Source organism: Heliangelus exortis, chromosome 15 (genome assembly GCF_036169615.1).
Source record: "Heliangelus exortis chromosome 15, bHelExo1.hap1, whole genome shotgun sequence".
Classification (NCBI taxonomy): domain Eukaryota; kingdom Metazoa; phylum Chordata; class Aves; order Apodiformes; family Trochilidae; genus Heliangelus; species Heliangelus exortis.
Genome location: NC_092436.1, coordinates 2,521,757 through 2,540,714, shown reverse-complemented (window position 1 = coordinate 2,540,714; position 18,958 = coordinate 2,521,757). Strand labels below are relative to the sequence as shown.

The 18,958-nt window shown below is 40.8% G+C and overlaps 2 protein-coding genes across 3 annotated transcripts in view; both read right to left on the bottom strand.

Annotated features, from left to right (window-relative positions):
- Positions 1-173: 173 nt before the first annotated feature.
- CAMLG (calcium modulating ligand) lies at positions 174-6,499 on the bottom strand. Its single transcript, XM_071758996.1, has 4 exons — positions 6,208-6,499; positions 4,690-5,144; positions 3,995-4,060; positions 174-2,427 (listed from the first exon to the last, which is right to left on the bottom strand). The coding sequence occupies exons 1-4, from the start codon at positions 6,482-6,484 to the stop codon at positions 2,236-2,238; spliced, it is 990 nt and encodes a 329-aa protein (XP_071615097.1). The 5' UTR covers positions 6,485-6,499; the 3' UTR covers positions 174-2,235.
- Positions 6,500-8,866: 2,367 nt separating this feature from the next.
- SEC24A (SEC24 homolog A, COPII coat complex component) overlaps positions 8,867-18,958 on the bottom strand; it is a 23,590-nt gene continuing 13,498 nt past the window's right edge. For both annotated transcript variants that reach the window (XM_071759298.1, XM_071759297.1), the window contains exons 11-23: positions 18,563-18,681; positions 17,898-17,953; positions 17,375-17,581; positions 16,984-17,104; positions 16,649-16,807; positions 15,978-16,151; positions 15,454-15,564; positions 14,656-14,831; positions 13,911-14,048; positions 13,169-13,273; positions 12,946-13,038; positions 12,313-12,416; positions 8,867-11,947 (exon numbers count right to left, since the gene is read on the bottom strand). In XM_071759298.1, the coding sequence (XP_071615399.1) occupies positions 11,833-11,947; positions 12,313-12,416; positions 12,946-13,038; positions 13,169-13,273; positions 13,911-14,048; positions 14,656-14,831; positions 15,454-15,564; positions 15,978-16,151; positions 16,649-16,807; positions 16,984-17,104; positions 17,375-17,581; positions 17,898-17,953; positions 18,563-18,681 (1,678 nt within the window). In that variant the 3' untranslated portion in view covers positions 8,867-11,832. The remainder of the gene's footprint in view (positions 11,948-12,312; positions 12,417-12,945; positions 13,039-13,168; positions 13,274-13,910; positions 14,049-14,655; positions 14,832-15,453; positions 15,565-15,977; positions 16,152-16,648; positions 16,808-16,983; positions 17,105-17,374; positions 17,582-17,897; positions 17,954-18,562; positions 18,682-18,958) is intronic.

The window sequence follows — 18,958 nt, the reverse complement described above, 5'->3', positions numbered from 1 at the left end:
GGAGAGAGCCCCAAAAACGGTCAGGAACGGGCAGCTGCCCGCCTCCCGCTGATCGCAACTGCCCGGGCAAAGACCTCTGCCCTATCCTTGCTGCCCAGCTGTGTCAGGATGCCCAGTGGAAGGGGTCCAGCCTGCACCACACCCCCCTCCCCAAGCCAGGACAAAGCACCAAGGAAGGGGTAACCAAGAGACTTTTAATAGAAAACAATCCGTTTGGAAATAAACAGGAAACAATTATGTACACGAACAGAAAAGTTAAAAAGTAAAAGGGATTAATTTCTTAACCACTGGTGAAGCAGCACCATGCCCGTTCACCCAAGGGCAGGGAGGGTCCCTCCAGCACACCCTGACACCACTGGACAAAAACTGAGTGATTTTAGGGCTGAAAAGGTCCAGCTTGCATCTTGCAGCAAGATTTCTTTCACTGCGTGATAGGAAAACCCATTTCATCTTGCCTTGCCTCTAATGACATGGTTGAGTGAGCATCCAGCAGGCAGATCAGCTCTTTCCTTAGTATTTAGGATTAAAGTTTGTACATTGATGATTAAAAATTCATTGCTTTTGGCAGCTACTAGTACACAGGTTTTTTGCAATTTATTTATGTTACATTAGGGCATATAAATAAGAGTCAGAACAAGTGTCACTTTTGAGCAAACTCATTATTTACATATCTCAACCTTAATTTAAATGACAGCTCTATCCATTCACTGAAATTCCTGTCTAATATAAACAAGTTTAAAGCTTCTGAATAAATATTCGTGCTAATAGACCTAGGTCAGAATTTTTTGCAGCCCAGCCCTGGACACCTGCAACATGATACTCACTAGAAAATAATCAGTAAAACAAAACAATATACAAATCAAACCAAGAGCATCTTGTTTACACGCCACAGACCAACATGTCTCTAACTTACAGCCAGAAATGCTGTGATAAAAATATGGCAGGAAGCTTTAACAGGAAAGATCAAGCAGAAAGCAGGGCTGTTGAATTTAAAGAGGCATGATTAAACACTTTTGCACCCCAAAAAATGTCCACAGACAAAAAGACATAAATAGGGAGTTTCTCTATGCTAAAAAAAGGCATTGGCCTAAGTTACCTGAAAGCCCAGATTCTAAAGAAAGAACTACAAGTGAAAATACCAAATTTAGTCTCAATAGAAATTTTCACAGATAACCAGAGTTTCAGCCATTAGGAATGACACTTCCTTCCTCTCCCTGTGCTAGTGTTAGGCAGCAGGAGCAGAACTCCTCTGCAGGGAAAATCTGTTTACATGCAAATGCCTGGTAACAAACAGAAACTCCAGAAATTACTGGCCTATTAGAAGTTGATTAATGCAAAAAAATAAAAATAGTTCCCCTTCAAGTCTCACATACTCAAGCACAAACATCTGGTACTGCAGTTTGGTTGCCAACATACATGGCTTTCCCCTCCTGAGGTAAACTGCTGAGATAAATTACAAAAAGCATCAAAATGAGAGCATGTATGTGAGCTACACCAGTACCAGGCTGCTGGGAACTCACAAATGGGTGATATTAACAATGTTGTTTCTTGCTACTTTTTGCTTAAGGGTATTTGTAGGTGACAGGGTTTTTCTTGCTGTCGGTTTTGCTTAACTGTTTTGCACCATAATCATCAAAATGAAATTGATCACAATCACAACAAATAATGTACAGTGAGGCAAGGATTAGGACAACAAGGTGGAAAGTTTCACAAACATCCTCCAGAAGCAGTTACTTAATTCAGCATTCTGAATTTGAACAGCAGAATACAGGTATTTCCTTTATTTAGAGTTTTCCTTAAAAAAAAAAAAGTAAGTGGAAACACCACAAAATGAGCAGGTTTTGCTAGCTATAGTCATATTGGAGATATATATAAATATATGGTTCCACTGAAATGAATTCTCTTTGTTCTCATGGAAAAGAACAAAGGCAGCTTTATAAATGTTTATAAAGGAGACTGAGAAGGGCACCATCTAACTAAACCAAATAAATCACCCACTGAAAACTGCATCCTACTCTTCACATTTGTTACAGGCAGACACAGTAACTAAAAAAAAAATGAACCCATACAACTGGCAGTCTGGGACCTTGCTCTTCCTTCCCCAAACGACTGGATTTCAGGCTCCTTTCAAGCATTCAAATAGGTAAGAATTTTAATGAAGGTTTAAACCTCTGCACAGTCAGGAATACAGTCCAGAAAGCTTCAGTGTAACTACTGCCTGGAATTCTACAGCCATCACGGTACTTCAGAACCAAAAACCAGAATAAGTTCATGGCAAAAGATAAAAGTAAAGAAATAAACACAAAGGTCTGTGAAAACATCTCCCATTTTACTGTAGGTGTCCATGGAGCGACTGATCACCTCCGCAGGGATTCCAGACAGTAAGAGAGCAGCAGTCAGTACTGTTGTTTTCACCTTCTTCTCACACTAAAAGAAAGAAAAAAAACCCCAAACATTACATTAGCTCTTCTGTTACAATCCAATTCTGCTTTACAAGCCACAAATGTTGTGCCAATTTCACACACAGCCAGGCAGAAGAGGAGCAGCTCTGCACAGATTCCCTCCGGGATTCACCACCCTTATCCCAGCTCCAGATTTGTGCTGTGATGGAGCCCCTGGAGCTGAGTGAGAGGCTGGATAACAGCAGATAAAATCCATCACAGACTTTATGCCTGCTTCACACTGGCACTCCAGGCAGGCCAGAAAGGTTGTGCAGCAGCTTCTGCTTGAGTGGGAAGAGTCCCAGACAGAGGGAATCTGGGTGTAGGAAGCCAAGCCAGGCATCTCCACTGGCAGAACAAGATTAATCTCATCGTTCTACTTGGCAAAAAAAAAAAAAATAATTTGTTACTTTTCGAACACAGAAATATGACTTAGAATTGAACACCAACTGTTTCTTTCTATTTTAGTATTACTCCATTTGGCACTTTTATCCTCTGAACTCAGAAGTGCCCAAAAGCCTTTTGAAAGCCATTCTGCCCTGAAGATGAGGTATCCTGAGGATGTGAAGGCTGACAGGCAGGAAAGGGTAATGTGATGATACTTGCAGGCTGTCTTATTTAATCCAATCTAAATTAAGTTGTCAAGAACCTTCCTGCGTTTCATGAGAGAAAAAATGAAGGATAACAAAACCTCATCATAAGTGCAGTAAAAGCAAATGGTGGAAAGGAACCACCTCTACAGATTCTGGAACTGAAGAGCTCATTTTAGAGATCAAAATGCTCTGGCAAATGAGCTACTGCAAACCTAAGGCAGATTCTACTGTTTTGTGTTGTGACACATCACCTTTGAATGACTAATGTGAAGGTTACTTTTCAATGATATCCCTAACTTCATAAGAACTGCTGATTTATTCTGATTTTCTACAGGTAATCTCTTATTCCTTCTGAAGTGCAAATTTTCCCTTTCAACTCTGGATTGAGCAGCATTCAGTCCTGCTTTGCACTGCAGACCTGACAAAATCACCAACCAAATAACTACTTCAGCAAAACTAAGGGGTGTGAATATATAAAGCAAGTGATCTAGCAAATCTTGCTAATAAGCAGTAAACTTCTCACACAAATAAATGTCCCATTTCCAGTTACCATTCAAACTGACATTAGGGATGGAATGCAAAACCCCTAACACTCAAGAGTTGTCTCTTTTTCTAATGAAATCTTCCCAGTTTTTGGCCAGGCATGCAAAGCAGTGGATGACAGAGCAAACAGTAACCAGAGAAGAGCATGGTCTAGAAGAAAAGCAAAAGTCTCCCAAAGACATTAATGAACTACCTGGCTTTCCTGGTCAGATGCTTTCCATTACTGCTAAATAAGTTGCTAATCCACATTTTCACAACCACTTTAAAAAAAAAGATTTGGACAAAACCTGGGAGATTAACAGCTACTATAAACTATCAGCACTCGGTAACTCTCAATTCTACAGTTGAAAACAAGGGAAGAACACATCTATCATAAACACAATCCAAGTATAAGTTTAAATATAAAAAAGAATTTACCTTTGGAAAGTACTTGGACAGTCCCATGTAAGCAAGTTGTAGGGTAAGAAATGGTGCAAATATTGACTGAAAGAAAAGATACGAAAATTAATTTGGTCAGAAGAAATAACCAAGAAAATACAGAAATTAAATGCTTCTCAAGTCATAAATTAGGTACTGCAACAGTATGTAGACAATAGCAACAGTATTCTTAAATAGTACAAACCAAGACAAGTTACAATGTCAAAGACAAGGTTCTGCCTCATTTTCTTTGAGCCTAAAAACCTGAAATCACAGAAGTCTACAGCAATGTGTCAACATGAGCCCAGTGATACAGGAGGTGGCAGAGACTGTACCAGCCACACACCTCCATACCACATACTGTCAGACACCTGCAATATTCTTTCACAAGACTGCTGAATGTATCTCTTGGGGTATCGATTGTCATTTTCACTCTTACTCTTTGGTAGACTCCAAACTAGAGTTGACTTGTGCTCACAAAGATGGGAATAAACTTGCAGAGCAATTAAGATGCAGCAACTGTTCCAGTGCTTCTGACGCTCAAACACTGTTTTATACAGCTGTTGGAAACTTAAAGAGTGCCTTAAGCTCCCAGCTCAGTCTCTACAGGCAGACTTCAGCCCTAGATAAAGAGTATCATAAAGTCAATTTGCAGTAAACTAGGAAACCAGGGCTGATTGTTTCCCTGAACTCACCAAGTACTTGCACACAAAAGCCCTGACGGCGACGGCGAGCAGAGCACATCCCACCAATCTAAAAATGCGGAAAGAGTCAAACTCCTCCACGGCATTCCCATTCTCTTGGCTTGGCTTCTCACTCATCAGCTGGTTCCTCAACTTCAGAGCTTCATCAAATCTGGATAAGTACTGTTCCAAGCCATGTCTAGGGGGCCGTGGGGCAGCGTCAGGCGGCAGCTCCCCTCTGGCACGGTGTCGGAGCTCATTTGTCCCCTCAGTGACAAGCTCTGGGGTTTTACTGAACAAGTCCTTATCCCCTTTGAGGTCAATCATGCTGCCTGCATGGTCAGCTGTGCCTGCCACGTTGCAGACCGAATCACCAAGCACAATTCGCTTGGAAACTGAAGGAATAGGAAGGGAGTTTGATTTATCTTGTTCGTGCTGAAGCCTTGACTCGGTGTGACTTTCATCATCTAAAGAAGAGAAAGAAATTATTGACCGATGTCATCAGTATGTGGAACAACAGTTTATCTATGCTGGATTTGGGTTCTGGATTGATGTAATTTTAAAGTGAAAAGATGGATTTATGATCGATAAATCATAAAAGATTTGAATTCTTTAAGCCACAACTCTGCACGCACAGGAGAAAAAATGTTGTTCCAATTACATGGAGCAACATTAAAAGGACAAACACTCAAAGAAAGTGAATCACACAGAATGATGACAAATGAAAAAGCAATTGGTATTTTGTCTTGCTCTTCTCTATTGTCAGAGGCAGAGCAGTGTGAACCTGCTCTGTATTAAACCTGAAGGATGACTCCATCTTACAGCGATAGAGCTGATGCCAGAGAACACAAACCCCAGGTTTGCAGAACAGGGCTGATCCTACCAGAGAGGAAGGACAAACACTTAAGAAGCATCTTCCCATATTAAAGCAACCCAAACCAGGGCTTAAGGGCATCCCTGTAAACTGGTATCCGGGAACTTCAGTTCCTGACAAGATATTCAGCCTCCTCAGAGTACAGACATAAATCACCTGCCTGTGAATCTGCAAGAAAATTCTGCATGCCATCCACAAACAACCCATGACTGGTTGGTATCCAAAAGTGCAAAACTTTGATATAAGAGCTATGAAAGCAAGCAGCTACTGAATGAACAGGCCGGGGAGGCTCATCCTGTCTTCAACTAAGAACTACTTGAGGTGACATGACAGCTCGTCTGCTCGTCAGCAGTAACAGGAGGCCCAAGACCCAGTTTCGGCACGTTTCTGATGGATGACACGCGTCTGCTTCCCTCGGCTTTCTCCAGGACCACAGAAGGTCGCGCTTCCCACTCATCAGGGAAACGAGAGACCGCTCCGAAGGGCCAAACCGCAGCCGCAGGGAGCCAGGGCGTTCTGTCCCGGGTGCGGGCAGCGGTGGCGGCAGAGAGGAGGCCGCAGCCAAAGCTCTCACACCGCAGCCGAAGCTCTCACACCGCAGCCGGGAGCCCTCACACCGCGGCCGCAGCCCCGCCGCCGCCCGCCACAGGGCTCACCCTTGCCCGCCGCGGGCCGGTGGAAGCCCATGATGCGGTTGATCCGCTCCTCTGAGTTCATCAGCAGCTTCCTCCGCCGCAGCTCAGCTCGGCGCTGAGAGGCCGAGAGGCCCGAGCCGGCCCTCGGGATCACGGGCGTCTCTCCTAGCCCGCCGCTGTCCTCCATCCCCGGCAGAAGAGGCGGTGGCTCCCTCAGTGCCGCACAATGGGGCCGCCCCGCCGCAGCGCGCAGGCGGCAGCTCCGCCCGCCTTCATCCGCCGACGCGAGCGCCGCCATCTTGTGTAAGGGAAAGAGAACAGGGGAGCTGCGCGGGGAGAGCCCCTGGAGCCCGCGCTATCGGAGGGTTCAGCGCCCTCACTGAAGATGGCCGCGCCGGGCTCGGAAGTGACAGCACGGAGCGAGGGGCGATGGTGCCAGGGCAGTGCCGGGGCGGGAAGGGAGGGAGGGCTGTGGCGGCGGCCGGGGCGGGCGCGCTGCTGGCAGGAGCCTGCATGAGAGGCACCTGAGCCTGCATGAGTAACAGGAACCTCCATGAGTAACAGGAACCTCCATGAGTGACAGGAACCTCCATGCGTGACAGTGCATGGCAGCCCCGGCCAGGGTGAGGGATTCTGCGTGCTCGCAGGAAGAGGAAAGGAGCAGCGAGGCGACTTAAAGCTCCGGGCGCTGTAGCTGACCGGCTCCCTCCCTCGCTTCCTTCTGGTTTCAGCACTCCTGGCAAATCCGCCTTGCAAGAATATCTGCAGTAAAAAAACAGCGCAGGATGGTAACATTTTCCTTATCGTATGACGAGGTGAAAGTGGAACTATATATAGGAGCTTACGAAATAAGAGCAAAGTGAACAGATGAAATTGTGACCACAGGAGAGCAGCACATCAGAGCTATTTGCTGGGCTTAATTCACAGAGGTTTCATTCCCAGCCCACAGGGAAGGCTGAGGCCCTCAGATGGCACAGGGCCAAGGCTTAAAAGTTTCACAGAATGGTTGGAAGGGACCTTAAAGATCATCCAGCTCCAACCCCCTGCATGGGCAGGGACATCTCCCACCAGCCCAGGTTGCTCCAAGCCCCATCCAGCCTGGGCTGAGACACTGCCAGGGAGGGGACAGCCACAATCTCCATGGACAACCTATTCCAGTGTCTCACCACCCTCAAATTAAAGGATTTCTTCTTCATGTCTTACTGAAATCTCTCTTCTTCCAGTTTTAAGCCATTTCCCCTTATCCTCTCGCTACCCACTCATGTCAAAAGCCCTACCCCAGCTTTCTTGTAGGCTCCCTTCAGCTATTGGAAGGTTGCTCCAAGCTGAAAAACCCCAACTTCTTTTCTCTGTCAGAAAAATCTCCAACTGCTGCTGTGCATCTAACTTAGGAAGTTAATTTGTCATCTCTGGACACACAGATGTTGTTACGTGTACATGAAAGGCACACACAACATAAGGAAATGCCTCCCAGGGGACTGTCAGGCAGCACAGGGCAGCTTCCCGAATTGTATTCCCAGTGAAAAGTCAGTGCACTGCTGTCAATACAGTCAGCAGATGAAGGATTGACTATGCATACTGGGGAAAAAGCCAAAGGAATAAGGACTTCTCAAGGATTCCAGACTTACTGTAGTATTATAAAATGAGCATCATCATTTTTTTCTAGCAAGAGAGAGTTGGCAGAGTATTCTTATTTAAAAATCCATCACACCTCTACTTGGCGTGACAAGAAGTGTCAAAACTAAGCCACAGTATTTTGCTCTTGGCTGAGCATTCACACAGCTAACACGCACAGCAAAGTTAACCTGGAAGCCAAAACAAATAAAGACAGCAACGTGGATATTTTGCTTCAATACTTCAAACTAATTACCTTCAGCATCCTTGACACTGAACAACTTGCGCTGCCCTTAACACACAGACTGCAGAGCAGACACCTCAGTCTGGAGCAGGACTCAACTTCAAGATGCTTGGAGTTCCAAAGAGCAGCACTAGGTTGGCTGCACGCAGCCAGAGTGGTGAAATCCAGCAGCAGCAGGACAGATTGTTACATGCATAGAGGAAAAACTTTTTGCTGACAAGTCCAATTAATATTTCTACAACACTAAGTGGTTTAGAGAATGGTAGAATTCTGTATTCAAAACCTGTTAAGTACAGAGATCAAAGCACCAAGCTCATGCATTAACTTGTGTATGATGAACCAGAAGCAGCAATGATGACAGTTTGTAAAAAAAACCAACTTGGCAAGCGCAAGATGGAATAACTTTCAGAAAAAGCTGTTGAAAGAATAGGATGTGAAATGAGGATTCAGGATTAACTATAATGAAATTGAGCACCATCTTGGGAACACTGCTCAAGGCTAAATTCCAACCATCAGTGTCAGCTGGCTCTTGAGACCAACTTCCAGCCAGATGGTGAGGTGCAGCACCACTGTGGGCTTACCAGGAAAACAAACCCCAAGGTAGGGCTGACTAACAGTGCTGAGTGATAGAAATACTCTGGAGGGACAAAAAAATGCCAGTGACAAAAGGAAAGTTTGAGTCACCTGGAACCAATCTCTCACTTTGTATCACCTAAATATTACATTTTAGTTAAAATTAGATTTTAGCACTTACTGGCACATCGTATCTATTTCGGTCAAATAGATTACTCTATTTTTATTTACAAGAAAGGACTGATGGACTTGTATGAGTTCTTTCAATTAATTTTATTGAGTAGCCAAATCTGATAAATTAGCACAGATAAAATAAGCATTTGCATGTGTTACAAATGACTTTTTACAGGAATAAAACAGTGAAAATTACAAACTGTAAAAAGGAGGACAAGTAAATCCTGTCTCAGATTCAGAAGGGGGAGATTTATAACGTCATACTTAAGATCAAATGTTTGAGTTCAGAAAACAAAGATTTAATATTACAATATTATACACTACTTTACAAAATTAAATTTACTATAAGGATTACATCCATAATAGTAAACAGAACCTTAAAATCACATTTAATGGTCCCTCATTTAACAGCCATTGATTAAATACTGTTAAGAAATTAATTCTAAATAAAAGTGAATCATTCTAGTTATTGCAACATGGTCTATGTGGACTTAGATTCAAATATATTAAATTAAAAACAATAATGAAAGCAAAGTAAAATGAATGGTAACAATGTTAGCTGAACACTAATGCGTCAAATAGAGAAGAAATAGTTTATTAAAAAAAAAAAAAATGTCTTCAACTAGAAAAATAGAATACATTTGCAGTGATACAAGTTGTCATACTGAGATCTGAGATCTAAGTTCCAGAGCCACTCTTGCCTATTGCTGCAGTTCATCTTCAGTGTCCTTATTTTTCAATTGTAGGTTAAAATGACACATCACAAGTAGTCTGTCTGTTCAGCTGTCCTGCTTTGCCCTCCTGGCAATACCAGGAGAACCAGCAGGTCTTTCCCCCTGCCAGGGAATAAACTAACACAGTTCAATAAATAATTTCTTCCAAGATGAAGAGAACTCTCAGAGGGTTCATTTGATTCTTGTTTAACAATGTTTTGCTCTGTAAAACTTAGGGACCCTGACTCAAAGCTGTTTGTTGCCACAAAAGCTGACATCTTTAGCCATTAGTCTGGTGTACATAAAGCAGTGAAGCCATCTCCAACATTCATGTTTTTTTTAAAAAAATAAGAGATATAGTAGCAAAATACAGTCATAGTAAGAAACAGACTTAAGGTGGGCTGTTGGAAGGATGATTTTTAACACATGGGTGATAATATACCCAAAAGACAAGTTTTAAGTCATAACCTATGCAAGTGCATAGCTTCCATTTATGATTTAAATGAAGATACCTCATCAAAACTCAAACCCCCTCTTTACTATGACTAGGAACTGTGCAATTCTCTGGAAGAAGATGTTCAAGTAAATACAGTCCTGTTTGCAACAGAGACAGCAGACAGGGAAGTTTAAATTGGTTCCATAATAGCCTCTCTCGTGCTATTTTTGATGTTGTTCTGAACTTCAGCCTCTTGTGCTCAAGCCATCAGAACAATTTCCCCACAGAAACTCCTCCCATGAAGTAAGGCAACTCCTGACAATCCCGTGCAGCTACAGCCTGAAATGGCAGCAAATGATTACCCCATGATGTCCTTTGACATTTTTGTCACAAAATGTCAGTTTAACTGGACTAATCACAGAACCTTTGACTGCTTAGAAGTGTTTTACCTGGTCAAGTTACTTGCCCCTGCAAGTAGACTTTGCAAGATTGTTAAGTTTAGCACTATTAAAAAAGCAAGATTTTTTTCCATAGGAAACACTTCCACGGGCACAAGGATACAGGAACTTAAATACTCTTTACATTGGTACATATTATTGATGATAGCTTAATCTCCACATCAGAACAATTATCAATACACTTTTATAAAGTTACATCTGTATATAAATTTTCCCTTCAAACTCAGTATCAACTTCCATCTGTAGCTCTGGCAAGCATCTGAGAGTATATTTAAAGCTTTTGTTTGGTGTACACTGGCTTTGGACCTAGGCTCATTACACAGCTGCAGTAAAAAAAAAATTAATTGAAAACTTCAAGCATGTCTAAAACCATAAACAAATCTTTCAATGCAATATAATATTTTTCACTTTGGAAAAATAATTTATTTTCCAACTGTAACATCAGAATACTCCATGTTGTCTCAAAACATTAGGTTTGAAGTGCCCTCACACAAACTCACTTCAGAAACAGTCTGGATTCTAGGGGCCTCACATTCACTTAATGTAAACAAGAGCTAAAAGCCTACTAAACATAAACAAACAAACAAAATCTGAGCTAACCCTCCTTGCCCTTCCCCTCACACACCATTCACCAACTGAAATTAAAAGTATTCCTTTTACTGAAGAAAAAACAAAGCTTGCCATCTACCCAAGTCTACTTTTTGTTGCTGACTCAGCCACTGACTTTTTAAAATGTCTCATGTAAGGCCCACTCCTCTCTGCTGGTTTTAATTAGAATATTGGCTTATCAAAAGCTTTAACAAGTTCAGCCATCTTGTCAAGGTTAAGCTTACCTTCAGTCCTATTTAGCCCTAACCCAATCCAAGCACTGGATTAGACACTTCAAAAGTATTTGTTCTTTTCACAATGAACAGTTGTTGTTTCATTGCTACTTTCAGCATTAAGTTGAACATTGAGATGCTCTGTCTGTAGTCACTGGATGCACTTAGAAAGAATCTCCCTGCAAATCATGATCAGTATTGTGGGGGTTTAGATCTAGCAGCACAAAAAAAAAAAAAAAAAAAAGCAAAGAGTTACAGAAATATACATTTTGAACAACAAAGAACTCTTTATTTTACAAAATGTATTTCACCTTTTCAATATTGCTTCTGTAAATGTACTTCATGTTGCAACTACAATAAAAATATGATTTGCAGCAAATTAAAGGTGCTCAACCAGTTCCAATAATTTGATTTTTTTTTTTTAAAGGTACAATATTATGTAGTTGCACATTTGATTCTTAGATGTGGTCCTTTATTTGCTTTAGTTTGTTGAAATCACAGTGAGAACTTCTCATCAACTCTCTCAGGCCACAGATTTAATGAAGATATTACAAGCACAATCGTTCTTTACTGCAAAATCTTTCCTTAAAGAATTGAGGCAAAGACCAGTGTTTCATTTATTCACTTGCTGCTGTATATGAAGGAGGAATTCATAGTATGATAAGGCTGATTCTGTTCGGTCTTCAATCATATTTTGAAGAAAACTTGCCTTCAATGGACTCTCATCCCTTCAAAATGAAAACATTCAGAAAGTTACAGGTCAGGTGGCAAGGTATTTCAAGAGCTTAAGAACATGCAAAAAATGGATCCTGAATAGCTCTTGTGATTAATCCCAACAAGCACAAGTATCAGCGTTTACTTCTTTTATGTGGCATTAACCAAAGATTGTTCTGGAACATTTTGTCTTTTTTTAGTCTGTGGAAATTCTAATTTAAAACATCTCATGTAACAATCTCATTTCCGTTGACAAATCTCTTAGGCACAGCATGCACCACTGTTAAAACTTCCATTAAAAAAGTAAAATGTATGATACCCAAATATGTATTGTTGAGAGGTCCCTCAAGAAGCACAAAGACTGTTAAAAGCCACTTACTTGATGATATATAGTATAGGAAAGAAAGGTCTCTGTTCTCTCAGCCAAGAAATGAAAGCTATTGTTCTGACAGATTCTGCAGTTTCAAGTTCTGGGAGTTGTGTCTAAGAGACAAATGGCATAATTAAAATATATATGAGATTTTTCAGAAAAACAGTAAAAGGAACACTTAAAATAGCCCAGCTATCTTCATCTGGTATAAAGCAAACCCAGAGGAGTGTGTTTTGTGATGCAGAGTTCTAGTCTAGTCCCCTTTGAAAGGGTTTGAAACAGCCAAGTGCACAAAAGTGGTATCAGCACCTGGCCATCAGCACAGTGATGTCACTGATACCATTTTCATTGCAGAAACCACACCATTTCTCACTGCCCCACTCTGCTTACTATCCCCAGGTGTTCTCAGTCTGCTCACACAGTTCTGAACTTAATCATCACAAGCCCCTTCTTTCTGTGCTGATCTATAAACGTTCTGTCTGGAAAAACTCTAAGAGAAGTAATAGAAATTATTTATTTTCCAGATTCTGGATTTATAGGGTGCAATAACTTGAGGGCTAATGTTTGAACAGTGGTATTTTCTCCTGAAAATAATATTCTGGCAGCACTGTACAACTGGTGCACAGCAAAGCAAGCACGTACCATATTCTGTGGAATTGAGCCATAGTTTGGAACTCCAAGGACCTGACTGATAAAGTTCTGCCCACAGTTCTTCCCAATCCACATAAACATTACCTGAAAGATAGCCAACAATAGCAACATTAATCCAACACAAAACTACACCTCAGCAGTCTCCCACACACCGAGTTCTCAGAAAAAAAAAAATCATTTGAATACTTTTGAAAAGCATCAGCACATGACTTACAGAGCCAGCATCCATCAGGTAAGCACCATCCCTGCTCAACTTCTCCACTGACAGCTGGAGAATGGGTGGCTGAGGTATGGTTCTGTCATTTATGTTAAGAGCTCCCTGAAAGAAAAAGTAAAAACAGTGGTTCACATCTTGATGCATTGGAACAGGCACAAGGACAGAGCATTAAATAAAAATTGTCCATATTACACTAAATACTGAAGCTTTTCCTCAGTTTAGGTGAAGGCATACTCCAAGCACATAATTTGCTAATAAATCTCTTAATGTTTTATGTAGTGAGTGTGCTTCATCATCTTCGCTAATTAGTTCTAGAACTCTAATATCAGATTTATTATCTACAAAACCTGTGATTTCTAAAATTACTCAGACTCTTACATAAACATTCTCTCACTGCTCACAGAACTATGTTGACATTTTAAAATAAAGGAAGCTACACAGGGACAAAAAGTTGAAGCATATGTCACACTTCCTTTATGATTTAGAGTGCAAAATAATGACACAAGTGAAGTAAGTTAGAAAAAAACCTTCTCCAATCCATCCCTCTCTCTGGAATTCATCAATCCAATCCCAAATAACAAACACATAAAGGTAACAACTGGGAAAACCTGAACCAGTACGTTTCAGCTACGCAGATTTCACGTGGAAAACCTGTGAGATTTCTAACACAAATTTGTTTTCCCATTGTACCAACCTTTGGGAGCAGACAAACAGACTGTGCAGCAATGCAAACACTCACCTCATCTGTCAGGTTATCAACTCTGTACAGACTGGGGTGCGTCATGAGCATGAGGTAAACGAGGGGCTGGTTTTTCACTTGACACATGGTAAAAATGCGGTCATCCAAACGTGCACTTGTCCCAGTTTGAAATGCTTTCTGCAAACAATGGGCATTTCATTTTCACCATTAAAAGAAAGTGAAATAAGCTGAATTTAGCACACCACCTACTGTTTATTTCTAACTTCTTTAAAAGTCTCACTATTGAGTCATGAGGATTTTCTCAAAATACGGTTATTTTACCACTGCTGTTTTGTACCTCTCCATGCTTTGTACCTCTCCATGCTTTGTACCTCTCCATGCTTTGTCCAAACCCCTCAATTTTTTATAACATAGACTCCAAGATAAAAACAAATATCCACCATCTGTAAAGTTGTATGCTATCTGCCCAGGCCTGAGAAACAACTAAATAGGCTTTGTTCTACACTGACCTTTCAAATCATCACTTTCTGGGGTGCAGAGGGACACTGAATTATCATCTTAAGAGAATTTTACCAGGGTAAGAAGGACCATTGTTAAATCTGTTACATATCTCAGCACTCTAATGGCAGATTGCTGGAAGGCTGGTTTGAAACAAGCTAAATCAAGATACTTTGAATCCTACAAAAATCTAGTAAAAGAAGAGAGAGGCTATTTTGTACAGAAAGAAAAGTCTTTTTGCCAAACAGACCATCATCCTCTTGCATCATTTCCTTCTAACTCTTACCTGCTTTAAGAGTGCCAGGACGTAGAGGGGAAAAAGCCTCAGTGAGTAGGGGGCCATGAGCCCAGGCTGCTGCAGGCTGAGGACTGATGAGCGATAAGCAGATAAAGAATCAATCACTGCATTGACCAGGGCATCCCGGGCATCACTCAGGGAAGCAGAAACTGATCTGTCCACAGCTGCAAGAAAGAACAAAGCTCAAGCAAGTGCTTTTTCCTCCCTTGGTAGGGATTAGAAGATTTTACTACACTATAAAGGAAGTCAAGACAAATTATTCAGAAAAAAAACCCCCACGGGGTGCACCATACTAAGTACAGGTGACTACATACAGCTGTACTGATACTTTAAGCCAAAAATTTAAGTAAACCCCTCTTTGGTCTGCAACTCAAAAGGCACTCTTAGAATCTTTTCTTATAGAATCATAGAATGGTTAGAGTTGGTCTTAAAGATCTTCCAGTTCCAACCCCCCCTGCATGGGCAGGGACACCTCCCACTAGATCAGGTTGCTCAGAGCCCCACCCAGTCTGGCCTTGAATGCTTCCAGGGATGGAGCTTCCACCCTCACAATGAAGGATTTCCTCCTAATCTCTAACTCAAATCTCCCCTCTTCCAGTTTAAAACCATTACCCCTTGTCCTCTCACTACACACCCTTGTAAAAACTCCCCTCCCTATTAGGTTCCCCCAGAGCCTTTTCTTCTTCAGACTTAACATTCTTCTGATGTTAATTCCCAGAGGACTGCTCCTCAGAGCTTTAGGAATATCATCCATCCATACCCAAAACAAGCTCTTTTCATGCTTACCCATGTTGGCCAACAGCCCAGTGATAGCTTGTACATCTGCCCCTACATAGACATCACTCAGGGTGGTTACAACAGGCAAGCACATTGTGTGGACACGGATTCGTCTTTCACCTGTGAGAAAAGAAAACTCAGGTCTCCAAACATAACTTCTGTTTTATGAAGCAGTAAGAGAAATGTCACCATCACCAAAAAAAAAAAAAAAAAACAGAAAAAAAAAAAAAAAAAAAAAAAAAAAAAAAGATGTATGATAAATTTTAGATTACATCTGGTGAATCAGACCGTTCCAGTAGCTTTTAAAAATAGTTAGTTGTCAGCTTCTGGGTTAAGTTTACCTATTTTGAGACCAGGATTCAGCTTTCCAAGAAAATTCTTGGTTTGGAAGAAAGAATAACATCAACAACATGAAGTAACACCTCACAGCTATGACCTTGATATTAAATAAAATATTTTTTCTTTAGATTTCTGCTACTGGAACTGATAAACGGGCAAGAAAAGGGTCCCTTGAGTGCTGCTGTGTATCTTACCTTTGCTGGATGTGTACAGGAGAGCTGACTGGAAGGAGACAACTTGCATATCAGTCAGACTCTCTTCTACTGACATCTGCACAGCATATCCTGCATCTGGGTTTACGTTGGGTAACGACAACAAATCCGTCGATCGCACGAAGAAATTCCCATGGAAAGTGTGAATGGAAAGCCCTACAAGAGCAGCATTGCAGGAAATCAATTTTATTTTTATAGCCACCAACCAGAGACACCCCTCACATATCTGCCATCACTGTTAGGTGGCTCTGTATCAGAATGTTAAGATTCTTCTCAATGAAATGAAGTATCTTCAGGAGCAGTAAATCTAAGCAGGCAACTAATCCACAGAATTCCAGGAATTCAGAAGTCAAATCAATGCATAGTTGTAGTAAGTCTCTAGATTGTAAAAACAGTCCCTTGCTGAACCAACTTCCCGTTTTTACCTTTGTAAAATGGAACTTGAAGGCCAGTAAAGACACTGCAAACAAGTCTTCAATAAATGATCCAATTCCTGCTACAGAATTTTACTTCTCTCATCTTCATTAACCATTTAAGCTTATATAGCAGCCAAAATACCAATCAAAATATTCCCAAATAACAGCAAACACCCTTCTCCCTTCTGCCCCCACCCCAAAAAAAAAAATAAAAAATCAATAGAACTGTTCCCAAACCTTTGGTGCATCTTATCCTCATAACAGCCTCAAAGCCAATCTTTCTCGTTAAATATCGTTTCAGTTCCTTTTGCAGTTTCTCCACCTGGACAGGGTTGTGTTTATGGTGGTAAGATGGGTAGTAATAAACACTGCCTGCAGAATACCTTGATACACAACCTGAAACAAAACCAGTGCACATTGGCAGTTGCTGCTGTAGTCTCTAAATACACCAGTTGAATGCAATGACACACAGATGTATTCAAATCAGGTTCAAATACTAGATGTTACTTTAGATTGTACATATTTACCAAAAGTATATGTTACAAGTCCCAAAAAAGCACAGTATGACTTACCTAGAGAAGCCAAGTCAGAATACTGTCCACTAAGAAGAAATAAATCCACTGCAACCTGTTGCCCTGAGCAGTCCAAGGCCATTTTCTTGTAAAAATCAGTCGATGGTGTCAGATGTATGTCCTGTTAATACAGTTGAGTATTACAAATAGGAAATTCAAAGAGATGGACACATTTATTTGCCAGTTTTCAGGGACACTAATAATTGATTCTTAAAAATCATATTATTAATCTGTATTTCTATGCTTGAGTATTTTTTTTGTTCTTTCTACTTTAACCAAGGAATACTCTCAACATGAGAACCACAAAATTAACCTAGAAGAGGCAATTCCAGAAGCACCTACATGTACAGAACAGGGCAGTCAGTTCTTTCAACCTTTTTGCTTTTCTAACCTTGGCAGTTGATTTTTGGGTTGGCTCTTCCCGTGGCTTTAGTGCTCCCATTCCCACAGATGGGAGCTGTGTCTGGAATACAGAGATTCTACCTCCAGTGGGGGACATCAGCTTAAAGGCAGCCTGTAATGCAGGCCCCAGAGCACTCTGAGTTTCCAGGGACTTGGTAAACATCTGTGGCAAGCTCCTCAGCAGATCCTGAATTAGCTACAATTGAGAAGACAAAAATATGTAAACTTAAAGAGTATTCTTTTTTATAGTGCTGGCTGCTGAATTTGAACATGTATTAACATGAATAAACATGTGTTAACACTTCTAATATTAAGGGAGTAAAGAAAAAGTGCTAGTGAAAGTATTGTTTCAGGTTCACAAATTTTAACAGTCATATTGATAAATTTAAGATTTTTTTCCACCCTGGACTTGGCATTTAAGCTGTAGGTGTCAAAAAGCATTAAGTAATCCAGAAATTATCATGCTTATCACACACTGTGTAAGTGTCCCCAGTAATTAATATAGTTCTTACCTCTTTATTTTCATTTAAATTTACTAATAAGTTTTCTGGCATTGGTATAAATACATCTGGAAGGAAAAAAAAAAAAGAGCATTGAAGTTATGCTTTGAAAACACAAACATCCCCCAGTGATTCTTGCTATCCATTATGCCTAATGAAAAAAGTATCTGTGTGTAAACCCATTTTAACAAAATTCTGTGGATTTTTTTTTTCTTGTAAGCCTACCTGTGGCTAGAATACCATGTCAGAATCACAGTTAGGGTTGAAGGATAATGAAAACTATAATGTAAAAATGCACAGTGAAGATTTTTCAACTGCTCATTCTGCCCTATTTCATAACATACAGTGAATGACTTGAAAATGAAGGCAGAAAAACAAGCACTAAGCATCAGTCACCACAGAATCAACAGCAATTTACCAAGCATCAATATTTGGGATCATAAGAGAAATCTAGATAATTGTCAAAATTAAACTAGAAGCAAAGAAAGCTGTCCTCATGAGTCATGAACAGCCATTGCTCAGACATCAGGGGCTTCATGAAGGAGCAGCATGCTGCTTCTGAAGCCATTCCTAGAGAGATTAAAAAAAATGATCAGAAACTCCCACAAAACACATCAAAAGGAGTCAAACCCAGAAGGCATTAGCAGATACTCATCACAGAAGTTGTTTCAGCATACCTTCAATATCTGACACTACAAGCATCTGAGGCTGAGAGAGACCTTCCTGAAGACTGTAGAAATGGATTGTGCTGTCAAATGTTATGAAGCCTATTTTTGTTCTAGTGTTCCCAGGAAGCCTGAAAAAAAGACATATGGTGTTCAGGGAGATGAAATTTAATTTCTGATGGCTTTAAAAAAAACCACAAAAACATCCCCTGCAACTGTCCAAGGTTGTTCCCAAGTAGTTAGCTTAACAGATAACACTGCAGCAGCTTGATTAAAGTCATTTTGGAGGAAGAAAAAAAGAAGAAAAAAGCAGCTCATAGTAGAGTCACCTAGCAGGCACTCAAGACATTTTTAAGAGGGTGATAAGAAATGGAAGAAAAGGAAGAAACATGCTGCAAAATATGAAGC